This window comes from Pelodiscus sinensis, chromosome 14 (genome assembly GCF_052426305.1).
Source record: "Pelodiscus sinensis isolate ZL-2025 chromosome 14, ASM5242630v1, whole genome shotgun sequence".
Classification (NCBI taxonomy): domain Eukaryota; kingdom Metazoa; phylum Chordata; order Testudines; family Trionychidae; genus Pelodiscus; species Pelodiscus sinensis.
In genome coordinates this window covers 32386123-32401584 of record NC_143065.1, presented here as the reverse complement: position 1 = coordinate 32401584, position 15462 = coordinate 32386123, and the positions used below count along the sequence as shown (strand labels likewise).

Below are 15462 nucleotides of genomic sequence, written 5' to 3'. Positions count from 1 at the left end.
AAAAGGAAGAGCTGAATGATGATAACATTAAATCCGTCCATAGTCTTTAAATATCACAAGCAACTCATTGTGAATTAGAAATTAACCCTGAGAGGAAATTATCTGTACTAATTACTGAAAGATCATTAAAAACATAAACGAGAAGTCTAAAAGTCCCTTGCAAAATATCAGGTGTTTTGATTTATGTTAAAGTTTTTTGATTTTTTTAAAACCACTTCCACTTTGATAGAAGCATTTTAAGGTTATATAATAATGTGTTTTGCCCCTACTTCTGCATAATACAATAATTGCTCTATTAGAGATGCATTAGCAATAGAAGGAGGAAGTGACACAAAAGAACCTTGTGTCAGGAGGAACTTTTACACAAGGACACATCTGTTTATAAAAAGGAGGGGAAAAAAGAAACAAGGAACTTGCAGGGCATCAGGTTCTAATTGCTCCAGATATCTGGATTTAAATAAATGCCTCTCTTCACTGACAGCCTGCAGAATTATTCTAGTACACAGCCTAACACTGCAGTTAAGTGCCACTCCAAGGCATAGTGCTTCTGGGTTGCACATGTAAAATACCCCTATACCCTTTCAAGCGGTGTAGATGAAATTCACAGCTATGCAGTGGGCCAGAGCAAGGTCTGTGCACCATTTATATCCTATGTTGGTGGATTCAGTGGTGAATAGTCCTTGTATGCGGGAATGAATGTCATTTTCCAGAAACAAGGGCTGGATTCTACTATCCTTCCTCATGCTGAGTAGTGCTCTTACTCTGTGAGGGGTCCCACTGATGCCACGGAGCCTCTTGGAGGGTAAGGTTTTACTCAATATAAGTGAGGATGGCAGAATCAGCGCCATACTGAATCATACTAATAAATGAATGCTTCATTGCTCACACCATGGTGCATCATGATGTGGATTCTCTTCAGATGTGACATTCTGCTACATGACTTCATGATTAGGTGGGAGGAATGATGGATCCCAGGAGAGGAAGTCCCTGTTAAAACACAATTAGCTTTTTGCATTTTATTAGTACTTAAAAAATAAGTAAAGAGTGAAGGGGACATGCAATGATCCATAATCCTGCTAGTGAAACAGATGTTTTTGATTAAGATTAGGGATTCCTTCACCATAAAATGTCTTTTACAACATCTTATTGCAACATATATCTCAGCCTCTTCCTGGGTTGTCCACTAGTTCACCGTGAGCACGTCTTCACTACAGGGCAAAAGTCGAATTAAGCTACACAATTTCAGCTACGTCAATTGTGTAGCTGAAGTTGAAATAGCTTAATTTGGCTTTTGGAGTTATCTAACACCATGAATTCAAAGGAAGAATACTCTTCCTTTGACTTCCCATATTCCCCATAAAATGAGTGTTACTGGAGTTGGAGTAAGAAGTCCTCCAGCTCAACATTATTTCTAAATAATGGCTGCTGTGCAGATGAGGTCTTTGTTGTTTCAGAATAACATCAGTTATTCTGAAGTATTGCTGCTGTATAGACATAGCCTGTGTGACTTTTGTTTCATCTTCCTTTCCCTATCTGTAAAATTAGGGTAATGATGGTGACCTACTTCATGATGTGGGGTGTGGGTTATGAGGCTTAATGTTTGTGAAGGGCTTTGTGACTTTCATGTAAAAGGTGATCTATTTGTGCAATCTATTGTATTTTATATGGTATAGTTCCTTGTACATTTATCATATTCCCAGACACACATGATTTCCACCAGTTCCATAGTGTTAATTTTTGTAAAAGTAATTTTGCCTAGATATGAGTTCAGACATGTTCACATCTGGGTTTGGATGGTACAACTGTGGCATGTGCTAGTGCTTTACAACTTTAGGCTTACTGATTAATTTAATCAGAGAATAAAAGAAATTCAGACACTCACAATCCTGCAATTGTGACTTCTTTCATTATTCGTTTATTATTACTGTGAATGACAAAACAGTTTTGTATTTCTTCTTCCAAATAAAATATGTATTGGTAAATATAATACAGAATAAATTACTGCTGCTTGATTTATTTTTGGGCATCTCTTCCAGCTATTATGCTTACATGCTCACAATGAACGCTCTCAACTGTTAGTGTGGCTCATTTGGTGAAATGCTTCCCTTGGGATAAATGTGGTGAGGGTTCTAGAGCAGCATGAGGGATGAGTTCATGCAAAATCTGTTTCAGCTCTAAAATGAGGGATGCCTGGTTCACTGCTGTCCATCAGGTGGGGTGGATTACCATCCCATCTCTGGTGGCTTCTCAAAGGTGATGTTGAAAGTCTCATGACACTTTTTGGAAGGCATGGGAGATAACCTGAGGCTGTGGCCAATATTCCTTCTCCAAAAGTTAGACCATAATCATACAGTCTTCCTGAATAACACACACTATGTTCTTGCCCAATCCCTGGAACTGAATATGGGGACAGGAAACATTAGTAATGATTGGACATTAACATAGTGAATGCTAGTGAAAATGAGGATCAGAGGCCAAAATAGGGAATGAACAAGTTAAAAATTGCTTGGGTAAAATCTACCCTAGAATACTTAAGAATCTGAGTGAGGCAATATCTGATTCATTATTGATTATCTTTGAAATGACATGGAAAACTGGAGAGATTACAGAGAACTGGTAAAAGGGAAAATATAGTGCCCCTCTATAGAAGGGGGAAAAGAGCAACCCGAGGAAAATGACCTTAACTTCAGTACCTGGAAAAATAATGGAGCAAATAATTAAGCATGAGGAAAAGTGGTAGATGTGGTAGATCATGATTTTAGCAAGACTTTTGATTCTGTTTTGCATGAACAGAACATAAACAAACTAGGAAAATGCAACCCATATGGAGATATTGTAAGGTGAGTGCATAACTAGTTGGAAAATGGTTCCCAAAGAGTAGTTATCAGTGGTTCATAGTCAATCTGAAAGGGCATATTGAAATTACATAGAGTTCAATGTTGGTTCTATTCAGTATCTCCCTTAGTGTTTGAGATAATCATATAGGCTATATCTACACAGAAATGTTATTTCAGAATAACAGTCCACATCTACACAGCAATTGGTTATTTTGACATAAGGTCAAAATAATGGTGGGCTGGAGGCCTTCTTACTCTGACTCCTGTAACCCTAATTTAACAAGGACTAAGGGAAGTCAGAAGAAGAATGCTTTAACTTGGACTTCCTGCTGTGTACACAGCGCCAAAAGCCAAAATAAGCTATGCAATTGATGAAACTAAAGTTATGTAGCTTATTTTGGCTTTAGCTCTGCTGTGTAGACGTGCCAATAGAGAACACACTTATAAAGTTTGTGGATGATATCAAGCTGGGAGGAGTAGCAAGTGCTTCATGGGATAGGATTAAAACTCAAAATGATCTGGATGAACAGGAGAAATGGTCTAACAAAAATAGGATGAAATTCAATAAGGACAAATGCAAAATATTCCACTTAGGAACTGACAATCAGCTGGCCACATACAAAATGGGGAATGTCTGCCAAGGAAGGAATACTGCAGAAAGGTATCTGGTTCTCATAGTGAATCACAAGCTAAATGTGAGTCAGCAGTGTGACACTGTTGCAAAACAGGCAACCATTATGGGGTGTATTAGCAGGAGTGTTGATGGGGTGGGCAATAAGATGGAAGTGGTTCAATAGGGTTAACCCCTGGCAGGCTGCTGCTGCTTTATTTACCTGTACCTCTGCAGGGATTGGTGCTTGCACCTCTCTTTGGCCACAAATCACTGTTCCTGGCCAATGGGAGTTGTGGGATGAGGTGTGAACTGGAATACCAATTCCTGCAGGTCCCATTGGCTGAGAATGGCGATCCATGGTCAATGGGTGCTGCAAGCAGTGGTGGCGTGCCATGAGCTAGGTCTGGTGAGTTGCCTCCAGCCCACAGGCAGGTTATTGCCCACCCCTGTTCTAAGCTACTACCAAATGAGCAAAGAATTGGAACAGTCCATCAGAACATTTGCAACAAGCTCTTGGATTTGTCCTATGTAGCTGATGTCAGTAGCTGATAGTTTTTCATTGTTCCTAAATCAGCAGCTGTATGATGGGGTATTTTTTATGCCTGCTTATTCCTGGCCAAGTGGCATACGTCTGCAAAGCTACCAAAAGCCAGGGGTGCCAACGGCTTCCATGGGCCCCTGGCCAACATGTGGGAGGTGGCTCTGTGCTTGTGGTAGGGGCAGGGCCTTGGGTAGAAAGGGTGGGGCCAGAGGCAGCCAGTTCTGCACGTTACCTGGAATGCAGTGCACCCCAGCCCTCAGACCTGTGTGGAGTGTGTCAGTGGCACTTTGACAGAGATTGAAAGTGCCCAGAGCTCTGGCTGCTGCTGCGGTTGTAGTAGCAACAGCAGCAGCTGGGAGCCCCAAATCCCTTTAATCACCCAATCCTGGATTGATTGCTCCCTTGGCTGCCCTCTTCTTCCCATTGGTGGGTCTGACAAAAGCCATAGGGTTTCAGAGGTTGATTCCCAAACTGATGTTAGATGATGCTCATGGAGGACCTGAATTTAACTGTATTCTACTCATAGTTCATAGGGACAGATGGGGCTGTGCTGAGCAGAAACCAGGATGAAAAACTCTTTGAAAATATAAGGGTGTTGCTGAGTAGTTTAGGATTATACTTTTTTATTTGTTAAATTTAGACCTCATATATCTGCATGGCATGAAGCACAGCAAGAGATTGTTGTCAGTGGGTGAATTTGGCTTAAACCCAAAATCCTGTCAGTAAAATCCCATATGGGAAGGGTTATTTTTTGTGAATCTGTTATACCAAACACCTATAAATGTTGCAGGAGGAACAGCAAATTTAACGAGAGGAATTGTCCTATCTGCTTTCTGTATCTGAATCCTTTTCTTGCCATCACATATTGCTTTAAAATAATCGTTATTTTGGCCAGAGTTGGGCAAGTAATTAGTATTGAATAATTTATGTTATATATCTTTTATGGTCCTGGCACAGATTGTGTTTTTCACAAGTGTATTTGTTATTTAAAATTATTTGCTAAGTACTATTCTTTGAATGAATTGTTTGGTGGCACTTTACTCACAAACAGCTTGTGGCAAGTACTAATTAATTAAATTGAATTTATTTTAATGGGAATTAAAAGCCTTTGACAGCTTTGAAAACCTAAGCCTAAATATACCATTTTTTTTCTGTCTCTATCAGACACAAATCGCGATAGTTTGTTTTCTTATTGTATAAACATAACCTTTTTACATCAATTTCTTGCATAAATACTCACTATTATGAATTTAATATTTACTTTTTGCAAATATTCTTCAATACTTTTAGGGTGTGTCTAGACATCACCCTTCTGTTGGAATAAGCTACGCAATTTGCGCTACGTAAATTTCCGAAAATAGATCCAAAGAGTTTATCTTGAAATGTGGCGCTGTGTAGACAGTGCCAAATTTCAAAATAAGGCACTATTCCTACTAATCCCTTAACCCTCGTGGAACGAGGGTTACAGGGATGCTGGAATAGCGCTTTTAAAGACGTGGCATTGCTATTTCGGGATACTTCTGGTATCGCAAAATAGCACCACAGTCTAGATGTACCCTTACTGTTTGCCGTGTGGATACCAGTGAAGTCAAGGAGTGTTTTGCTATTGCTATGGATTTGGCTAAATATTCTTGTCATGGGGCTGATGTGGCTGCCACATTACCTTCAAGATGAATGTAAAGAAGTCATTTTAAAGTGTCTGAAAGGATAACAGTAGCACCTAAAACAGGCATGTGAAAAAGCTTGACTAGACGCTGAATCATGTTGCCCAGGTGATTTCAAATGCAGGGTCTAGAGCTTGGCTCAGTGGAACTGCTTTGATGTGTGCATCTGAAAGAGTAGAGAGAGACATAGTAAAGGAGACATAGTCTGGAAAGGATCCTGAGAGAAGCCTCGAGGCAGGTGGTTTTGGTTTGGGGTGCCAGCGGAAGGAGTCTTGGACCTATGAACAAGGCCACTGTCTTCTACTATTTGATTCCTCCTATGTTCCAAGAAGCAAGGCATTCTTTGTAAATAAACAAAATTGCATCAAAGAGACACCTGACTCTCACCACTTTCTCCTCCTAATTGGAACAACCCTTAAGACCCTGAATTTATGACTAGCAGCTCAGGTCAATAGGTGACTTTTGTTAGACTCCATTTGTCATCCAGTGGTAACAGAAACCAGAAAACTCCATTACTAGAACAGCGATGGCAAGCAAATAGAAGGAGCATAGACACAGTAACCAAGTTTAAATATTCAGAATAAATGTTCAGATAATGTGTGGCAGTTTCTGCTGGCTCTTATTTCAATATTTTTAAGGTCTATCCCGCCAGCCCCTCATGTTCTTGTCCATTTGAGTCCCTCGATAAAGCACACACCTGTTGAAACTATCTTGTGTCATCACTATTTGTGTTAATGGCTTAGGAAACTCACAATGCAATCAGCTAAAATAAACAACCCAGTGTAATAGGAACATAAATCAATGAAGAATTCACTGCTGAAACCTAAATGTGAAGTCCATTCACCTACAGGGTAAAGGGATACTGAGAGACAGCAAGTCAAAACCAGAGAGTATAGTTTGATTTTTTTCAAAGGTGATGAGAATTGACATCTCTAGTTGGAACCCATGAGTTTGTGGATGTTCATCACCCTGAAGGACAGGACATAAAGTCCTTTGAGTTTGATACCTTTCTTTGACCTTTCAGATCAGCGAGAGTTGAAGGGATATAGCAGAGGACTGTCAGGTGAATCTACTTAATGTTCCAATCCTATTGACCAACCATAATGTCAATGGCAATGTCCTTCCATAGGCTGGATTTTATGTGTTTTCAGTTTTTAAATGCAAAAAACCCTATGTTAAAACATCATTCTTAATGTTGCAGCAAAGTTAAACACTCAAAAGTTAGGAAATGCCAGGAAAGTAAGCTTGCTAATGCTCCTAAATATGAAGTACACATTATTAGTAGCCCCCTGTGAATAAGTGACTTGTCCCACATTACATAAGATCTGTATGGAGGAAGCAAGGATAGAATTCAGTTTTCCCCAACTCATTCACTACTCTTCCACTTCTACAACCAATGAAGTGGTTTTATAATAATTAATTACACAATCCTCATATATTCCCTGGACATCATCCACTGCACTGAATGAAGCAGGGGACCTGTGGAAAAAGTAGTAGATGATCATGTAATTAAAGACTGTATAAAACTCCCAAAGAGGCCAAATATAAGGTTGCCTTTGGGATTGCTAGCTTTTCCACTGCAGTTTTAGTTAGATAAGGAATTCTCTTCCTGTCTTCAACTATTGGGCGGTGCAGCTCTAAAATATTAAGCATGTCAGGTGTGGCAGGCTCTTCAGTGGTTGTTGAAGAGATAAGAACATAAGAGAGGCCATAGTGAGTCAGATCAAAGGTCCATCTAGCCCAATATCCTGTCTTACGACAGCGGCCAATGCCAGATGCCCCAGAAGGAGTAAATAGAAGAAAGTGACATGGAAGCAAGAGTCTCCCAGGCAGAGACCCAGTCAAACAATGCCACTTAAGCCCCAATGAGATTTGTGCTCACAACCACTAGTTTACAAGACCAATGCCCTAATCCCCTGAGCTATGGAACCACATGGCCGTAGCAAGCCTGTGTAACAGTAGGATATGTTTCTATAACTACCAGGAGGAAAGGTATATTTTTAAAATATCATTATGATTTTGGTGGGAGACAGAGTGACTCCTTTACATATATGTGGCTTGCACAAAGAACTTGAAGTTTCTCAGCAATGATAGGCGATATATATATCTATAGATAGATATAGACAGATATAGATAGATATATGAAGTAAGGTTTATATTGCATTAGGAATTCCTGTTAAAAATAATAGTGAACATAAATATATGGTAATGCAGACTATAACCTCTAAATCATTCCTTCTCCACTCTTCAGTAGTGAAATATATTGGCATAAGGAGGATTCAGATGGGTGTCTGCTATACCACTACCCACTAACTGTAAGAGTTAGCCTAAACACTGGTTTCCCACTCCCCATATACAGGTTAATTTATCCCATTCTCTTAAATACAAGATTTGTTTTGGGATCATGTTTCATTAGCAATCTGTATTATCTACTCCAGATAATGTTAATTTAGTTTTCACTACAAGTATGACAAAAGAACCTCTCATATTGTCAAAATTCCGGTTACCAGGCTCTGGGATTCCATTACAGGTGCAAAGCAACATTTAAAGATGGGACTGGGACTTCAAATGATGGTAAGGGATGCCCTGGATACAGAATACTCAAATGTCTATTGACAGTAGCAAAATGATATCCTGTGCAACCTTGAGAATTTTAAGCATGAATTGAAAAAGAAAAAGTGGCCAGATCACGCAGAAATGTAATTTAGAAAAACAACACACAACCTCATCTCCATCCGCAGCAAATGGTGGTATCTCTGAGCATTCCCAAAGTGTTACACAGGGACTGAAGTTGTCTAAATTTCACCTCTTCCTGGATTTTTCCCTTTGTGAAAGCTGTCATTCATATACTGCAGATGCTGGTTCAATGTTTATGCTAAACTAAGTTGTGTGTTAGGGATGATATCAGCTTTGAGAATGCAGTCGAAGAGTATATAGACAGAACGAAATTAAAGCAGTAAGGAAATATGCAAATTAGTGTTGGGCAGACTGGCTCAAATGGAGAGGTTTCTCAATGGTTTCTGCATTTCCACTCCTACCCCTCATATTTTAAACACCACTTTGTATTTGGTATGATTACTATGACACCAAGTGGCAATTAAAACCCATTATTAGCAGGAGGCCTGCTACCCCCAGTGCCCATACGAGTGTAAGTGTACCCTTTTATCAACGCATCACAGCAATGCCTCTGGTCCTCAAAGACATCTGCATTCATATCCAGCCCTGCATAGCATTGTCTCGGAAAGTAAAGCCCTTGACTCTTTATTTTGAGTTCATTTATCAAGATGGGAAAATGTGTTTCTCTTGCAGAGCTCCCAGGACAAGGAGATGATCCTTAATGTTCTCAGCATTCTCACAGGCCTTCTCTCCATTGGTAAGTACTGAAGTCTTAATGTCTCTGTCTTAGATACTTGTAGGGTCTTCTTGGAATCTAAGTACCTCACAACCTTTGAAATGTCTTTACAACCCCAACACCCTATGACATAGGGCAGAGCTATTATCCCCATTTTACAGATGGGGGACTGACACGCAGAGACTGATGCTAGGTCTCCACTATAGGTTTTTTTTTTCAGATAAAGCTATGCAAAATGCATTTCACAATTTGTGTAATTTTTTCCGATTTCTTTTCCCGAAGAGGCTTTACTACCATTTGGTCCCATCTAGATGGAGCCAAATGGGGGAAAGCCTCCTCTGTCAGCTGAGCTCTTATTCCTTGTAGAATGAGGTATGCGGAGCTCCCCGAAAGAGCATGTTTGCTCTTCTGCAAGAAAAGCAGAAGAGCAAACGTGTTCCCTGGATGTGGCAGAGTTTTTCTGGGATACCTCTGGAATCCCGGAAAAACTGTCCAGTCTAGATGTACCCTAAGTGACTTGCCCAAGAGCATGCAGGAAATCTGGAGTGGAGCTGGAAATTGAGTCAAGGTCTCCTGAGCCCCAGACAACACACCTGCCATTGAACCATCCTTCCTGTCTTGTAGAATGAAGGTAGGTGGCCTTAAAATAGGGTACAGACCACAGATCTCTCTCTGGTGTTTGCTAAATCAATTCTGCCTAGTTTGTGAGAAAAGCCTTTAAGCCTGGCCTGGGCCGGCACTTCTCTTAGGTACCCTTGTCTGGAAACGGCAATGCAGAGCCAATGGGAACCACAAGGCTCTGTGGCTACAGAACCTTTAGGTAAACAAAGTGGCATGGGCCCACTAGCAGCTCTTTCAAAGCAGGTCTGCGGGTCACTTTGAGAAACCCTAAAACAGATGGATTCAATATAGATTATTTGAGTTCTTTCTCTCTCCATGGACAGATGTCCATAATATTCCCAGCCTTGATTTCCAGTCGAAAACTTCACAGCTGGCCTAAGAAGTCTGTGGATTATGAGCTGTTGACACAATAGGACCTAGAGAGTTAGCATTTGGTTTCACTGGAGACCTACTTTGTTTGGAGGCTTTCCTAGGATTCATCCCTCTACCCTAGGCACTGTTGAAACTCTTTTCTTCACTTATTTTAATTTCAATATTCAGGGAAAGATCATCCAGAATTACACTCCTTTGAAATCTGTCAGTGTCTCTTCTGATTCTTCTCTAGCCTATTTCAATGCAAACTGAAAGGTCCAGCAGGTGGTGGCTTATATAGATAATAGCAGCTGGAGCAAGAGACAACACCACACATGGTTTTGATATGGAACAGAGATTGGCCTGAGCCACAGCTCCAAACCCTCGGGACAGTTAAAATCCAAGTCCAGATGTAAATATTGCAAATGCCTTTATATTTATAATTGTTTGGAAAAGAAAAACACAGAGGGTATGTCTACACTACCCCGCTAGTTCGAACTAGCGGGGTAATGTATGCATACTGCACTTGCTAATGAAGCCCGGGATTTGAATTTCCCGGGCTTCATTAGCATAAGCGGGGAGCCGCCATTTTTAAATCCCCGCTGCTTTGAACCCCGTGCAGCGCGGCTACACGGGGCTCGAACTAGGTAGTTCGGACTAGGGTGCCTATTCCGAACTACCGGTACACCTCGTTTCACGAGGAGTAACGGTAGTTCGGAATAGGAACCTAGTCCGAACTACCTAGTTCGAGCCCCGTGTAGCCGCGCTGCACGGGGTTCGAAGCAGCAGGGATTTAAAAATGGCGGCTCCCCGCTTATGCTAATGAAGCCCGGGAAATTCAAATCCCGGGCTTCATTAGCAAGTGAGGTATGCCTACATTACCCTCCTAGTTCGAACTAGGAGGGTAGTGTAGACATACCCAGAGAATGGTCATTTATTGCGCTTCTTTTGGCTTGATAAGCATCCTCTGAATCATATAATGTTCACTTATTGCTATGTTTAAAGCACTGTGACAGGAAAGTTCTTGACTATCCCTCCTTTTTAATTTTCTGTGCTTAGGAACAGACCGACGAATTCACTACATGATCAGCAAAGGGGGGAGTGAAGCTTTGTTGCAGGCTCTGATGAATGCTGCAGAGACAGCTCAGCCAGACTACAGCATCCTTTTACCTCTGCTTCGCCTATTGGCTAAAGTAGGCCAAAGAGGTATTGATGTGCCATTGCTGCTTAAAGGGATTGGGAGGAGGGTATAGAAAGCCAGAGATCACAGTAAAGATCAGGTCTGTAATCTGAGGCTTTGTTTACACTGACATGTTTTGTAGCCAAAACCTACCTTTTGTCAAGAAAACAATGAGAGAGTGCGACACTACTATGCGACTTTTGTTGGGAAAAACAATCAGTTTTGGTGATAAAAAATGTCTACCTCTGCAAGAGATTTTGTCTTTTCCTGTTCTTTTATTTTCACAAAATGTCAGTGTGGACTCTGATGTTTGTTTTGTTGAGAGAATTGGCTACCTCCAGTATCCCACAATGCCTGCCCTGATGGCTGTGCTCAGTGTTTTGTGGTCTCTGCTGCCCTCCAGGCATTTGTCCCTCTGCTTTCAAAGCTCAAGGAAATATCTGACAGCTGAGTGAGCTGCTCTGTTTGGGGAAAAAAACAAAGAACAAATCATTAGAATGCTTCTGTTCTGCTGCTGCAGTGGGAGGGCTGGAGAGATTGCTGTGCTTCTTTGACATTCCTTAGCACAGAGAGCTCTGCGAACTACAAGGGAATCCCAAGAAGCACAGGGATCAGCCACTTCCTTCCCACAACATTGCACTATGGAATGCTTACCCACATTGCTTTGCTCTGTCTGTCAAGAGGGGAACTAGCAATGTGGCCATGTAATGTCGACAATGGGAAGCAGAACACTGGGTTTAACCGGTTATCACTTTTGACTGCTTTTGCATGTCATCAGCACTTGGTCGGCAAACCTTCTCAGTGTAGACATAACGTGAAAATATTTTAACAAGTTGATTATTGCTAACTTTCATCCTCTAAATAATCACCCCAATTTAGTCACAATAAACCCCAAATCAAGATAATCCCACTTTAAAATAAGTAAAAAACAAGTCAATCCCTAAAAGAACGCTAACACTCTGCGACTAGATCCCCCCACAGTGCGCAGTCTGGGACTGTGGTGGGCCTGCAGTGCACCCCCGAACTCTTTCCCGCTGCTTGCCCATCTTTGCCCTTGCTTGTAGGGAGCCAATAGGGGAAAAAAAGACCCAACAAACCCAGGCCGATTATTCCTGAAACAAGTCAAATTTCTGCAGTTTTAAAGCAATTCTTCTGATGACAGAATGATGGAGATCATTGTTTAGCTCAAGCAATAGGTATGCTGCTTTTTGGATCCCTGTGTCTCTGACAGAAGGGACAGGTTAGAAAGATTGTATGTGAAGTTCATTCTGAGCTCCTGAATAGCATTTCGTGTTACTCATAAAATACAGCTGGACAGTGATTCCCATACAAAATATGGAAACATACAAAGGCTCTTTCCCTTGTGACTTGGATTCTGTGTCCCAAACCCACATTCAAAAACATATTTCACTCGCTGTTATATCTGTCATCAGTGTCTCAGTATTTGGAACACAGCTAGGATGTCAAGGCTTTGCTGTTGAATCTTTCATTGAACTTTGGGCCTGATGTGTGCGGCTATATAATTTTCATGGTTTTGTTTTCTGTGTTCTGCACCTCTCCATTTCTGGCAATTTTTGCAAAAAGAGATGCCATTTTGTGAGTCAGTTTTTATGCCACATGTTATAAAGGACATATGCACAGAGAGCTCTTTTTATAGAGACTTTACTGTAGTTCTGTCTTGTTTCTCTCAATTTAAAATTACATGGTTGTTTTTTGCATATGGAGACTGTGACGCTGAGCTAATCACCAGCCTCTGTGCCTCATCTTACCTATCTGTAAATGGACAAGGAAAAATAATTTATTTCCCTGACAGGTGTATTATGAAGCCTTAGTAATAAATGTTGTTTGTAAATGCTTTGCTATCTTCATATAAAATATCTTGCTGAAGGATGTGGCATGATTACACCACAATATACAGCATTTCTGAGGCACTGCTGAAAGCCATACTTTATTTACCATCACCATTTTGTTCCTGTTTACTTTCACAGACAGGAAGTTTGGGCAGAAAGTGCAGAATCTGGAGGCCATTGATGTGACACTGAGCTTGGCGAGGAAAAATCTGACTCACCATCTGAATCTCATTCACTGTCTCTGGGTCCTGCGGGTTTACGCTTCTACTAGTAAGTGCCCCCTTTCATTTCTCATCCCGGTAAGTGTGGGAGCACTTTTTGCAGTTGCTACAATGCAAGTTAATGGCCAATTGGCTATAGGGACATGCATGGATAACAGGGGTAGGCAATAAGACAGCAGCGGTTCACCAGGGTTAATGGTGGGCCGCCACTGCTTCATTTACCTGTGCCTCCACAGGTACAGGTGCTTCCAGCTCCCAATGGCTGTAAATCGCTATTCCTGGGTGGTGTGTGAAGTGGCACAGACTGGGCCAGGAACAGTGATCTGTAGCCAACAGAAGCTGCAAGTGCCCATACATGCGGAGATGCAGGTAAATACAATGGCAGTGGCCAATCAGGGGCTAACCCTGGTGAATCAAGATAGCCCGTGAGGTGGTTATTGCCCACCACTGATGTATAAGCAGGTCTATTGGCATCTACATTTAGATAGGATCTCTGCTCAAGGTACACCGTCACAGAAGGGTAATGCTCAGAGGGATCTTTCCCTATAAGGTTCAATGAACCTTCTCATCCAAAGCCTGTAGAAGAGAGTGGTCACAGGCTGCCCCAGAAGGGGCGGGGACTCGGGCAGATGGGGCAGGGCAGGAGACTTTACGTGATTCCTTACCCACAGACCCTGATTGGCCTGAGGGCAGGGGAGCATGTGGAGTCTTTGCACCTCGTCCCCACCCTGCCAGGGTTCAAAACAGCTGGAAGTTCCCTCTGGTGCCGCACGCCCGGTAGGGGGGAGGAGGCTCCATGCACTCCCCTGTCCCCAAGTCTCAATTGGCCTTGGGTCAGAGGAATGGTAGAGTGGCCACCTTCTAGATCAAAGGGGTAGGCAGGCCGGATCCAGCCTGTGGAGGCTATCCTGCCCACCCATGGTTGGGGTGCAGGGTCTGGGAGGGGTTGGTGACCTGAGGAGGGATGTAGGAGGGGATGCAGAGTCTGGGAAGGTGTATGGGAGCTGGAGCAGAGGTGCAGAAAGTTTGGGTTACATGAGGTAGGAGGGGAAAAGGGTTGGGGGAGGGAGGACCTGGGGTGCCAGAGGCTGGCTCTAGCTGGGAGACCTTGCCAGGGTGGCTCCCAGCCATCAGTCTATCAGGTTCCTTAACCAGGGTCCCTGCCTTCCATGCCCCTATACTGCTCATAGCAGCTACAGGGTCCATGTGAGCCCTGGGGAAGAGGAAGGAGAGGCACTTCACATGCTGCCTCTCCAGAAAACAGGCAGCTGCTACTGGTCAGAAACTGTCCAATAGGAGCTACTGGGGGCAGGAGTAGTGTAAGAAGCCTCTGCCCCTTCCCTCTGGGCTCTCAGCATTCACAGAAGCACATGGCCCTGCAGCAGCCGGCTTCACCGAGTGCCGAGTGGGGACAGGGCAGGCCGGGAGCTGGCTGAGGCCCTCGCGGGCTGGATGCGATGGCTTGGCGGGCCGGATCTCTCCCGCAGATCATGTTTTGCCCAGCCCTGCTATAGAAGATATAAATACTATAATAGAAAATAGCCATGGAAAAACTATTTAGTACAGATGATGCAAGATCATTCCTTTCAGTCTATTCCAGATGTCTTGAGTACTCACATGGCCCCTATTCCTACAGAATATGAGCTTACTGTATTTATGCTCACAACACCCATGTGAGTTAGGGCAGTGTTGCTATCCTCATTATGAAGACTGGCAACTCAGGCACACAGAGACAAATGATCATGCGGGGAACCTGTGACAGACTGAACCCTGAAGCCGTACCCACCATCTAAAGCCCTACCCACCAGATCATCCTCCCCCTTGTAGTCTTCAGTGTTCAGGGACTCAAGCACTGGGATTCCTAATTCTTCCCTGACGAGACCACCGTGCATTCAGATATTTTTTCTCATGGGGAAATGTTTCCTTAGAGGCAGCACACATTTTCCTTTAATCCTATTATATTCTTTTGCTTCACGTAACCGTGTCCTCTCCCTCCTGGCTACTTACCCCCTGCAGATAATTCTAGATGGCTTTCATATTCCCCAAACCCCTACTATACACTCACATCACCTTCTGCCCAAACTGTTTATATCCAGGTTTCCAAATCTTTCCTCCTAAGATTTAACATTACTGGCAGACATCCCTCTAGGTCTTAGATTTACGCAGGAGCTGGCCTCATGAATTGGGATTTCTCAGGAAGGCATCCAGCTCCCAGCATTCAGTCCCTCTGCC

The 15462-nt window shown here is 42.6% G+C and overlaps 1 protein-coding gene across 1 annotated transcript in view; it reads left to right on the top strand.

The window, feature by feature from the left end:
• AGBL1 (AGBL carboxypeptidase 1) overlaps positions 1-15462 on the top strand; it is a 477711-nt gene that overhangs the window by 20348 nt on the left and 441901 nt on the right. Inside the window, exons 2-4 of the mRNA XM_075897043.2 lie at positions 8965-9028; positions 11039-11185; positions 13148-13279. Coding sequence (XP_075753158.2) covers positions 8965-9028; positions 11039-11185; positions 13148-13279 — 343 coding nt within the window. The remainder of the gene's footprint in view (positions 1-8964; positions 9029-11038; positions 11186-13147; positions 13280-15462) is intronic.